Consider the following 12,416-nt stretch of genomic DNA (forward strand, 5'->3'; position numbering starts at 1 on the left):
TTTTTAAAATGTCTCCCTTGTAGCTTTTATTGTACTGTGAATATATTTTGATGAATGGATCAGATATATCAATTTTACATGTATGAATTCTGTATATTTGCCTTTCTGTATAGATTTTCTTACATAAGATGGATTTAAAAGAGTTGTTGAACAATTATCTCAGTTAGCCTAGATGGGCTACTTTATTGTGATGCAATAACTCTGCAAGGTCAGTTCTGCTACCTCAGATCATTTAACCAGATATGTCAGGAACTTAACCTATTGTCCTTTAAATAAGAATGAAGAGGAAATAAAGGACAAACTGGAAAAAATATCCTTGCTATCTGATATGACACATCATCTTTAGTCATTCACCAAATAAAGGTTTTACTGTTAATCTGGAGGGAGCTGGGGCCCAGCCCACTGTCCTTGTGTTGATAGGTAAGGTTGTAAGTTGTACCTACTTTGAAGTCAACACTGTTACTGAGCTGCATGTGACCAGTAATTCTGACTCATCAAGCTTTCAGATCTCATAGAACAATATAGGACTAGGGTCCAAAACACACTGCGAAAATAATCCAGATCGCTTTAACTGCCCTCGCTCAGTGCTAGGGAATCCTGGGATTTATAGTTTATTGTGGCACCAGAGCTCTCTGACAGAGAAGGCTAAATGTCTCACAAACCTAGAGTTCCCAGAATTGCCTAGCATTGAGCCAGGGCAATTAAAGTGATCTCTGTGTAGTCTGAGGGTCTAGATGTAGCCCTCTTAATGTTGTGCCATATACATGTTCTCAAGATCGCTTTACAGCCAGGTGGAGGAAGCTTCCATTTTTGCTCATTCTGATAATAAAAACTTGATTTAACTTTATTACTTGCTACATCACTCTTAAGTCAGCTGGACCAGGAAATGGAATTAAAGAAGATTCAGTTAAGTTGGCTTAGTCCATATTTAATTTTAAAACCTGAAAATGTCCTCCTCCAGATTGGCTAATTGCTTTTGCAACTTGTACTGGAATGTGAAGAGCACACTGAGACTTCACTAACTCTCATCCTTACTGTCGTGACAGTCTTCAAACTATCCTTAAGGTAAAGAACCCCTCTTCCACCCACTTTTAGAGCCACAGCTGTACAACAAACCACTTGTGCCAGTAACATGCTTGATGGTATTTTATTAAGGTAATATGTGGGGAACATGCAGAATGTCACAGTTACAGTCTTTCCAGGGAGGGGTGCCACAGGTTGATCAGATTAATTGTTGTGGGCAGTTTTGTCTTGGACAGTACTGTTTGTACTGATAGAGATGAGGCCCAAAAAGAAAACTAAGGAAAAACACTTTCCTGTATACCATTCAGTGTTTTCCCAAGTTAAATGTTCCCATAATCAATTTTATGGCACCTTACAGTCTTTCTTTTTAAAGTGTTAGAAATAAGAACATGAGTTTTGGGCTTTATTAACTAGCCTAAAAATGGTGGACCTGCTTCACCAAGAGAGATCTGATGTATGTCATTTGAATGTGTTCTTGATCTTGATATGCATATGGATGCACATACTCATTTAGATGTTCAGCAAAACTACTGCAGTGATTCACAAACTCTGACCTTCCAGGTGTTTTGGATTTCAGCTCCCAGAATCCCAGGTCATTGGCCAACATGGATGAGGCTTCTGGGAGCTGAAGTCCAAAACACCTGGACGACCAGAGTTTGGGAATTGTTGCTGTACTGTTTTGGCTAGATGACTCTTGAGATAAACAACAGGGTGCCTTCAGAGTTGGCAGTTCTTAAAACTTTTGTTAATTGCACATAACCACAGCAATTATGAAGACCTGATTTTAAAGAAAAGGGATTGACAAAGTTTACATGATCTTTTGATCCATCTAGTTCTGTACTGAGTGACAACAGCGCTCCATGATTCCTTTCCTTCCTGGAAATACAGGAGATAAAATCTCGCTCTTCATTTATTTTGAGATATCGCATGCTAGATCCCCCACCACACACACACATGAGATAAACTGGCATTAAATGTGTTGGTAGGTTTTTGAATTTTATTATTCTTAACTCTTGATATACATAGGTTCTAAAGGGGGTGTATCTCCTTAATTCTTGGGTTGTTTTTTTAACCAAAGAAGATGATCTTGAGCTCTACCTTGTGAGTTTTTATGACAGGTACATATTTTAACTTGGTCCTCCCTTTATTGTTTTGGATTATTCTTTCCTCTACTTGCTCAAAATGACAATTAATGTTAACTCAAGCAACAAAAACAAAATAAGATACCCCCCTGGCCTCAAGATGTTTTGTTGCTGTTTGCCTATGAGACCATCGCAACACTCTCCCAGATTGCACAAGTGAAGTAATCCTTATGAATTTGGTACCTTCCGGAGCCTTCCAAAGGCATTGCATTGCAGTTCCTATTGTCCTTGTCCATTTGTCTGGGGCCAGTAGGAATTGCATAAACAGTGGTTCTCAACCTTCCTAATGCTGCAATCTTTTAATACAATTCCTCATGTGGTGACCCCCCAGATGGAGGAACAGTGTCTCGGTTCCTAAGACCATTGGAAATATGTGTTTTCCTATGGTCTTAAGCAACCCCTGTGAAAGGGTCGTTCAACCTCCAAAGGGACCCCCCAAAGAGAACCATTGGCCTAAAGCATCTTGAAAGCACCAGGTTGGGAAAGGCTGCCTTAAAGTTAGGACCAGAACTAAATTCACTGTTTCTCTGTATCTTTAAACCATCAGATTTTGGAATTAAAACAATGGTTTTATTATTTCAGCCTAAAGAGAATGGAATACACATCTCTTAAGATGTTGACTTCATTATAGTAAATACTATCTGTTTCTCCGAAAGCCAGCATGGTGTAGTGCTTTCAGTGTTAAGGCTACAGCGCTGGAGACCAGGGTTTGAATTTGGCTCAGCCATGAAAACCCATTGCATGACTTTGGGCAAGTCTCATTCTCTCAGCCTCAGAGGATGGCAACAACAAGCCCACTCTGAACAAATCTTGCCAAGAACACCCTATGATAGGTTCACCTTAGGGTCACCATAAGTCTGAAATGACTTGAAGGCACACTCCTGTGGCCAGCTATCTTAAGATGATACTTGATGGCTTAAAAAGTACTTGACTGTGCTACTTATGTACTTATGGATACAAGCTGAATGGTGAAAGGTAAAGAAAACATGCAGAGTCCTGGTCATGACCTATAAAGTCCTATACATCTTAGGTCCAGACTATTTGAGAGATCGTATCTCCCCATACAAACTTACTAGAGCCCTAAGATCTTCAGGAGATTGCTTTCTCTTGGTCCCTCCAAGATCACAGACTTGCTTGGTGGGGACATAAGAGATCACCTTCTTGGTGGCTGCTCCCACCTTCTGGAACTCCCTTCCACAGGAGGCTAGGCTGGCCCCTTCCCTGCTGGCCTTTCACCGGTAAGTAAAAATGTTTTTATGCAGGCAGGTATTTGCTATATAATGCATAACAGGGTGGCTTTTATGGAGCAAATAGGGTTTTGTTATGTTTTTAACTTTTGTATATTTGTATATGATTTGTGCGTAAATGTTTTTAATGTTTTGGAATTTTATTGAGATTTTAAATGTGTTGTCTGTGAGCTACCTTGGGTCCTGCCAGGGAGAAAGGCAGCGTACACACACACACACACACACACACACGCCCAATATTGTATAGAAGAAAAAGTCAGCCTAACCATTTTTGTGGAGGATCCACCTCAGTGCTAAGAATATGATTTGTCACTTTAAGCCATAACATGTTGAAAACAACAAAATTCACCTGAAATCATTAAAGATTTTTAGTTGTAGTGGGATTTATTATAGCTGTGACTTTATCTCTCTGTCCATAGCTAGCATCCTGTTAGTGGCATATGCACGTCCAACCTCCTCCAATCTACTATAGAGTCACTGTGTCCTCCCCATGGCCATTCCCTGCCTAGTGCAGAGTGATGAGGGATTGGAGAAGTGTCTGATTATGTCACAATAACCAGATATGAAATTATTACATCTTCCACTGAGACCTCCCTAGTACCACACTGGACCTCAGTGGAGGATGTAATCTTTTTGTGTTTAGATACAAGGACGTAGTCAGACACTTCTCCAATCCAGCACTGTTCTTCCCAAGCACAGAATAGCAACTAAAATGATAAGTGATCCATCCAAATGCCAGGCAGTACTGATTTACCAAGCCCTCTCTGCATACAATCCATGGTTCATTGCCTAGAGGAGACAATGTTTGTTTTTCTCAACATTATTCTATTGTCCAAAGGAAAACTGGGTCACAGTCTTTTATGCTGTAAAACGGGAAGCCAAGTCCCCCCCCCCATTTAAAAAAAAAAACTACAGTGAGAAGTGTAGAAAAAAAATAAATCTTAGATGAGCCTGTTTCAGATCAAAAGACAGTTATGATAGAATCTTGTGAATAATACAAAATCTGATTCTATAGAAACTTTGGAAGAATATAGTTAACGTATGTGACATACAGTGGTGCCTCGGGTTACAAAATTAATTCGTTCCGCCGCCGCTTTCGTAACCCGAAAAGCATTCGCAAGCCAAAATGCCATAGGCGCTAATGGGGAAAAGCCGCGATTTCGTGCGAAAAAGCCGAAAAAAGCACCAAAAATTTTTTCGTAACCCGAAAAAACATTCGTAACCCGGAACAATTATTTCCTATGGGATTTTTTCGTATCCCGGAAATTTCGTAACCTGGGTATTTCGTATCCCGGGGTACCACTGTACAGAGCTTCCAAACAGATGAAGCTCCTAGAACTACAAATCAAAAAGCCATTGTGCAGCTCTTTTCTGTTTCTGACAATTTTGTGGTAAGGGGAACAAAAGGAAGAAACAGGGAGCAAGAATGGGAGAACTGAAGTGGAAGACGTCATTGTTGGCATCCTTCATATAACTGAATGAATGAGACAAGAAATCTACATAATAAAATGCTCATCTAGAAGCATACTACGACATCTTAAGGCAGATGTTGGAAACCTTTGGGTCTTCAGATATTTTGGACTACAATTCTTATAATCCCTTACATAGCTAGTCAGGTGGAGGTTCTGGGCAGAATCCACTGGACTGATTTGAAGGTTTTATATGAAGTTTGGTTATTGGATGTGCTTATTATGCAATGGCAGAGGGATGTACTTAAAACTCTAAGTTCTCCAGGTCAAGATCAACATGCTGCACAGCCTACTGTGGTTTCTTCCAACTCTATGATTCTATGAACTGGTGATCCATTCATACATTCCTCATTTCCTAGTCCATTAGCGATTGCGCTTAGGAGGAATGTTTGGTTGAGATCATCTGGGTTGACTAATTAGGCAAGGTCAAACGCTGATACTTGCCTTTTGATGAACATAGCCTTCTGAATGTGGAAACACAACAAGCTAAACATACACATAAAATGTGCATGACTGCCTATATGTTCGGCTTCCATCTGCAGATTCAGCTGTCATCCGCATTCTGTTATAGTTGGACCAAACAATATTCTGGCCAGACTTCATGGCTTAAAAGGCACTTGAATATGCTACTTATGTCCTTATGGACATAAGCTGAATGGTGGAAGGTAAAGAAAGCATGAAAAGTCTTATTTATTTTTAAAAAATTAGGCAAATTTATTACTTTCATAAGATCATGCACATTTTAAAAACTGCAGATTAATGACAGGCACACATATATGTTCATCCTCGTAAACTAATGAGGATCTATGTAAGCAATTTTTGATGTGTTTGTTACTTGCTCTATTAGGAATCATATGGACATAAATGAAACATGAATTTAAAAGCACATTTGAGTGCTAATGCACTCTACCTGTACTTTAAAAAAACAATCCAATAGGTTAACAGTTCCAATACAGTCCAATAGATTAACAGTTAGCATTTCCAAATAAAAACAATACAAATACACATCATCTTTGGAAGATCAATTTAATAAGTGCTGATTAGTTTAGCTTGTACAGTACGTTTTTGTGTGGAGGCAGGGTTTCAGAGGAAAATGTAGTATGAAAAAATACACTTATATACATCTTTCAGTGCTTTTTCCTATTAAATCCTCCTATAATTTACTGTAACATTTTGCTATCTACTCTTTTCTACAAAGAGACCTGAGAAACAAAAATATATGGCATGAGCTTTAACACACATTCCCCCAAATACTAGTCCTGACTCACCAGGAGAGTCCTTTTGGCAAGCAGATATCCTTGATGCCTATTAACTGAACTGATTGAATGACTCTTGATGTGCAGCATGCATTTGCAGGAGCATCTGTTTTATATGACTATCTGCTTGCAATTACAGCCACTATACATGTATTAAAGAAAGGCTGGGAAGCAACAATGTTTACCTTAGAAGGGCAACTGGTGCAGAAGCTTTTGGACTGTAAGTCTCATCATTCCTTCTCTTTGGAGCTGCTGTCTAGGGCTGTTGAGAATTGCAGTCCAACAAGATCTGGTGGAGCAGATGTTTCCCACTTTGGCTTGCACAATCCTTAGATACCATATTTAGACATACCTTTAAAAGCCCATCTAGGCAACTGCACCTATATATCTCCACCTATATATACAGATTCCGCATTAAAAGTTTCCGTTATTGTTTCCCTCAGCAGTACATAGTCTGAGTAGAATGGCTGCCTTATCTTGCAGTGATGGAATAATCCCCACTCTCCCTTCTCAGACCCCCAGAGAGTAGTAAGTAATGTGATGCATTTTCCCATTTGTTGCTCCTACAGTGTCTAGCAGTTTCATGTATTATTTGTGGAGAGTAGGGGGGTGTTAGAGAGTATTTTCATTCCTATATAATAAAAATCCCACATTTTATTAAAGCTATATATTAAACATCCTTGGTATCTGATTTGTTAATGTTCCTGAAAGACTGCCATAGGCAGTTTTAGATATTAAAAAATAAACATGAAATTATCAGCTGTGGCTTCTTTTGTCAAGTGAAGGTATTAACTATGAAGAAAACATGCTCTATAAAGTCTATTGGATGCATTGTAGAAAGCAGTAGGTGTGGTACAGAAGTAGCACTTGTAATAGCTCAACATTTGGAATTCTTCTTGAATTGTTGGACAAATTCTAGAAATCACTTTCCTCTGGAAGCTTGAATTCTCTGTAAAAGGAGAATACAGCACAAAATGTATAGATTAACTAGGAAAAATAAATGAATCTGCATATTCTGATAATACAGCGGATCCTTCATATCTGCTGGGGTTTGGTTCCAGGATCATCCATGGATACCAAAATCCGTGATTGGTCAAGTCACATTAACTACAGTGAGATAATAAAATGGTGTCTATTACATAAAATGGCAAAATCAAGGTTTGCTATTTAGAATTTATACTATTTTTGAATATTTTCAAGCTGTGGATGCTTGAATCTAGGGATAAAAAGAATCAGTGGATATAGAGGGCTTACTGTAATGTACTGTTCAATCTCGTATCATTCTAAATATTAATACCTTTCTGCTGCAGATTTAAATGAGTAATCCTGAATTTCTGTATAGAAAAGAGAGGTATAAATGTTTTTTAAAAAACTCTAGAAACACACAGCTTTCTAAAGCTACCACAGTTGCAGAGTCATGACAGCTAGCATAGTCCTTTATATAACAAATGTGTGACTATTACAAGGAAAATAATTATTTCATGGAGACCTTACTATTAGTGTGATATACCCGATTATCCTTGAAAACAGGCTTCCCGGCATTCCTGTTCTGTCTCAAACCTATTTTGGTTGCCATCACAGCCTCCATACCAAAATCGGGCACATGAATTTGAATCCTTGGCATAATACCACTTCACTACATAATTTCGACAGTCTCCAGTTTTCAATGGTTCTAGACACTTGGAATCTGTGAAAAAAGGATAGCAAGATTTGCATATGTTACATGTAGAAAAGATTCTTTGGTACAAAATGCTATCCTATGGTATAAAACACACTCTTCCCAGCACTTCTGTCAGTATGCACAAGTGAGTATGGGACAGCTGCACAAGCCAACAATTTAAAACGTGACTCTTCTCCACTGTTTAGTAAATCCACACCCTATAGCTGTAAATGTATGCAGAAACGTTACAACACAAAAGGAGTTAAGTGCCTCATTAATGGTAATATAACATAGGGCGACAGCACACTGCAGAAATAAACCAGTTTGGCACCACTTTAACTGCTAGTGCTAGGGAGTCCTGAGAATTGTAGTTTGTGTGGCACCAGAGCTCCCTAGTAGAGAAGGCTAAATGTCTACAGTTCCCAGAATTCCCTAGCACTGAGCCAGTTAAAGTGGTGTCAAACTTGGTTATTTCTGCAATGTTTTGGCTCATACATTTACAGTTTTGTTTTGTTTTGTTTTGTTTTACTTTATTAGCCAATTCATTTGCTAAATGGCAGTTTCACCCTTGAACTCAGTTGATAGCACAATAATCAAAGCGAAACAGTAACTGCCAAAACAGAAATCGATGACAATTTTGCTAAAAATGCTACACCTCTGCCTTTATTATTTGGGTGGAGATGGGAAGTAGTTATAAGTAATTATGTATTGTAAGTATTTACTGCCAAGTTCTCAAATGGACGATTCCCTTTATTATCACCAAAAAAGACCAGAAGTGTCAAGAGTATCTTCATCATCTCTACATTTTAGATTTTAGGTATTATCAGAAGCTGCCATAAGCCTTTTATAGGCACACCTGCCGTAATCAATTGGGAACAGGACACATGACTTACAGAAATCCAAAACTCCATTCTTTGTCTTTCCCCTTCCAGTCTCAGAGACCCTTTATACCTCTGACAATACCTATTGCTTTGTAAACTTGTGGACTTGCTTCCGGTTGCAGACTTCTGGATAAATTAGAAGACACAGAGAACTCAGGACTGGGTGTACTGGATTCCAGATACTCTGTTTGGTCATAAAGAGATGGGATGACTGGTCGCTTGTGACTATCAGGAATATGCTTAGGAGAAGTGGTGGTACCATAATAATCCCACTCAGCACGGGATGCTACTCTCTCACTGGGTATGCGGTGTAGCTATAAAAAACAAAAAACAAATAAATATTGTCAGTGGTAAAACAAGGATAAGCTTCAATAATAAGCCACAAGTCAAAACTGGGAATGCCTCCCTCCAAAGTACGGGCTCTAACTATGGACCTATGGATCCCCATCTATATATAAATGGCATTCTTTAGAAATACGTACAGGTTCAGTTACTTCTGGCTTAGGTGGAAGGATGTCTGGCTCTGGAGTGCTAGCTATGGCAAAATGACTGGTGTGTTCTCGCCTTGTTTCAGATCCAGGAGAAAGTGCTGAACTGAGCACATGGCTGATATAAGAACTGAAATCATTCTCACAAATTTGTTTGAAGATCTTATCCTCAAGAGCTGGAAGATATACAGAAGAATAAGACTGTTAGAGGGAAGCACATATAGAACAGGGATTGGGCTAAGTTAAATTAAATAGTGGCTGACCTATTGGTCAGCCAGAGGTTGGAAATGTTTCCTTTTTAAAAAATGACATCTCCCAGAATACTCTAGCCAGCAGAGTCACCAGTATTTAAAATGTTCCAGAAAATCATCTGGAGTGGCATATTAAACTAACCTTGCAGGGTTATGAAATCATCTATCTGGTAGACGTGTTCGCTGTCTGGGTCTGTAGCAATGAGATCCATTTCTTTCCGAAAACTGTCAAAATTGGGATCAGTTTTTTGAACCACTCCAATTACGAATATTTCTATGTTGTTTCCATGGGCGTCCTTTACGACCACTTCCAGAGTGCTGGGATCACGCCGATCTGCTTGCCCATCTGTTATTACGATAGCCACCTTTCTCACCCCTGGTCTGGCAAACTTGAATATATTGGTGGCATTGTTGATTGCAGTAGCAGTGTATGTACCTTCTCCAAGGTACTGCATTGCATCTATTGCACCTTTCAGGCTTTCTTTGTTAAGGTATTGCTGTAGAGTGGACACTACCTCTACTTTATGGCTGAAGTTGATGATGCCAACACGGGCTGTTGTTTGGTTGACTGTGATAGCATCGATTACTGTTTTCACAAATCTTTTGATCCTGTCAAAGTTCTCAGGCCCAACACTTTCAGAACTGTCAATCACAAATACTAGCTCCAAAGGATTTTCCTTGCACTTAACACCACAACCTAAAAATAAATGGTTCACAGTTTTATAGCAGCTTACAGTATCTCTTTTTCATATTTTGCCTGAATCCTATTGGTCAGTCCAAAGTTGAGCTGACTCACTGAATTAATTGTTGAACGGTGGGATAGTACATTATATTAGTCTTAAAAGAGCTGCACTCACTGTCAGTTTGCTTCTGGTCTGAATTCAAGGCACTGATGATGACATCTAACACTCTAAACAGCTTGAGACCTCTCCCTATTTATTTTGACCTTCCATTGCTGGTGGCAATATGGTGTGGGAGGAAATAGAAGAAGGCCTTCTTAGCTGTTATGCCCCTTGGAATGCCCTGTCCTTGGAAGTCCAATTGGAACCAATGCTGTTTTACTTCCAGTGCCATAGCTCTTTATTAAAGCCTTTGGGGCTTAATTTACTTTTAAGTATACATGTACATATTTTTTGTAATTGTTGTAGCCTTTTAAGTGTTTTTAACTACTATGTTAATTACTTACTAAGTTGCTTTTTTAATGTGTTTTTAAACAATAAAATATTTTTTCTGGAATTGGTTTGAACTGTTTATTGGCTAATCTAAAATTCCACAATAAAGGGTAGCATATTGATATTTTATTAAATAAAAAATAAATAGGTAAATCCCATTAATTCATTTGGTTTACTCCAGTTGGAACAACAGGATTCAGACTATTATTTGTATTACTATAAAAAAAAATTGATCAGGATAAAAAAAGAGAGGCCCTGATATACACATAAAGTGCTTGCTTTTCCTTCTAGTGGTATATCCAAGGAGAACATGAAGTATTTCCCCTAAATACTTCAGCCAGAGATGGGAAATTGGTTTTGTAAGACTGCATCAGAACCCTAGCCTAGTTAAAGGCTACTGGGAGCTTCATTGCTGCCACATTTGCCACCAAATTTGGTCAGAAACTATTGTGGCTTTCTAAGATACTAACAGCTCTCTATAGTGCAAATTTCTGTGGTACTGAGAAAGTGAGGAAGGAAGAGAAAGATGGAAGAAGCAGTATGGGCAGCAGCAGGGATCAGGGAGCACAGAGATACTTTTTAGGACACATGCAAGCCATGAGATGCTTATCTTTCATTTAGGGACACCTTTTGGGTATGTCCAAGTAGGATAGCCATGCATCCTAATTCACAGCAGTAAACCCTGAAATGCTAAGTGAAAAAATTAGAACCATAAGAAGGAAGAACAGGAGCTCTGAAGTTACCCAGCAAGAGTTAGCATATGGACCTAAGGTAAACAGTCACATCTGCCATGTGGTCAGCATCTTCCCCACAACACTGACTATATTTCTTAAATTTAAAATTAGACTAATTTAAATTTCTATGTGCTAAGATGTACAGTATCTCTGCCTTCATTTGTCCACTTTCCCCCCTTGATGTGCATTTTTTTCCATTTTTGTTTATTCATAAGTAGATTTCTATTTTTTTTTAGATTGTTTTAAATTGTTAATTTTTTTTTTTACTTGCTTACTGATTTTTCTACCAAGCCCTGAGAGGTCATGTCACGGCTATTTATCATGAAGTGAGTATTCAGTATATGTTTTCCACTGAAATTTATTTCATGCATGTAGTTTGCTCCATATAGAATTCTGCACCATACATGGGAGTATACATAGACTCTTGGGGTAGCTTCTATAGAGGAATAATAGTGATCATTGTTCCTCAGATCATGACTTGTAGAATGCCACCCAGTCCTGCTAGCATTCGTCCTTTAATTTCAGTGAAAGCAATGTATACAATGAAATTTTCCCCTGTGTAATTCTTACCACATATCTCCATGATGAGTTTGATTACCTCTTCTTTCTGAAAGAGAACATGCACTTGAACTGAGTTTTTAGATTTGAAAATGAATAGATTTTTTCTAAAGAAACACAGTTTTCATTATTGTATCAATACTGAAAGAGAGTATTCTTAATTGGCAAGGTCTCCAATTGCATGTATAGTTTGTGCACATCGTCCACTAAAACCAGGGACAAAATGTGGAACAAATTCTAGACCAAACTAGGGCAACTGCAGGACAAAACTCAGCCCAAAATGTAGGACATTTAAGAAAAAGTTAGGTCTAGAATTTGTCCTACATTTTGTCCCTGGTTTTAGTGGACAATTATGGCAACTCTATAGGTTATTTCAGAAATTATGTCAAACAAGCGTAAGATGATGTGCAGACCCAGTAGGCAGAATCCCATTTTCCTCTCTACGTATATCTCAAGTAATACATGAAGAGTGAGAGTTAGCTTGACATAGAGGTTTGAGCACTAGACAATGACACTGGAGACGAGGGTTTGAATC

General features: G+C 38.5%; 1 protein-coding gene across 1 annotated transcript in view; it reads right to left on the reverse strand.

The window, feature by feature from the left end:
* Positions 1–5,694: 5,694 nt before the first annotated feature.
* COL28A1 (collagen type XXVIII alpha 1 chain) overlaps positions 5,695–12,416 on the reverse strand; it is an 86,289-nt gene continuing 79,567 nt past the window's right edge. Inside the window, exons 30-35 of the mRNA XM_042472066.1 lie at positions 11,894–11,930; positions 9,560–10,114; positions 9,161–9,342; positions 8,761–8,992; positions 7,648–7,824; positions 5,695–7,086 (exon numbers count right to left, since the gene is read on the reverse strand). Coding sequence (XP_042328000.1) covers positions 7,652–7,824; positions 8,761–8,992; positions 9,161–9,342; positions 9,560–10,114; positions 11,894–11,930 — 1,179 coding nt within the window. The 3' untranslated portion in view covers positions 5,695–7,086; positions 7,648–7,651. The remainder of the gene's footprint in view (positions 7,087–7,647; positions 7,825–8,760; positions 8,993–9,160; positions 9,343–9,559; positions 10,115–11,893; positions 11,931–12,416) is intronic.

This window comes from Sceloporus undulatus, chromosome 6 (assembly GCF_019175285.1).
Source record: "Sceloporus undulatus isolate JIND9_A2432 ecotype Alabama chromosome 6, SceUnd_v1.1, whole genome shotgun sequence".
Taxonomy (NCBI): Eukaryota; Metazoa; Chordata; class Lepidosauria; order Squamata; family Phrynosomatidae; genus Sceloporus; species Sceloporus undulatus.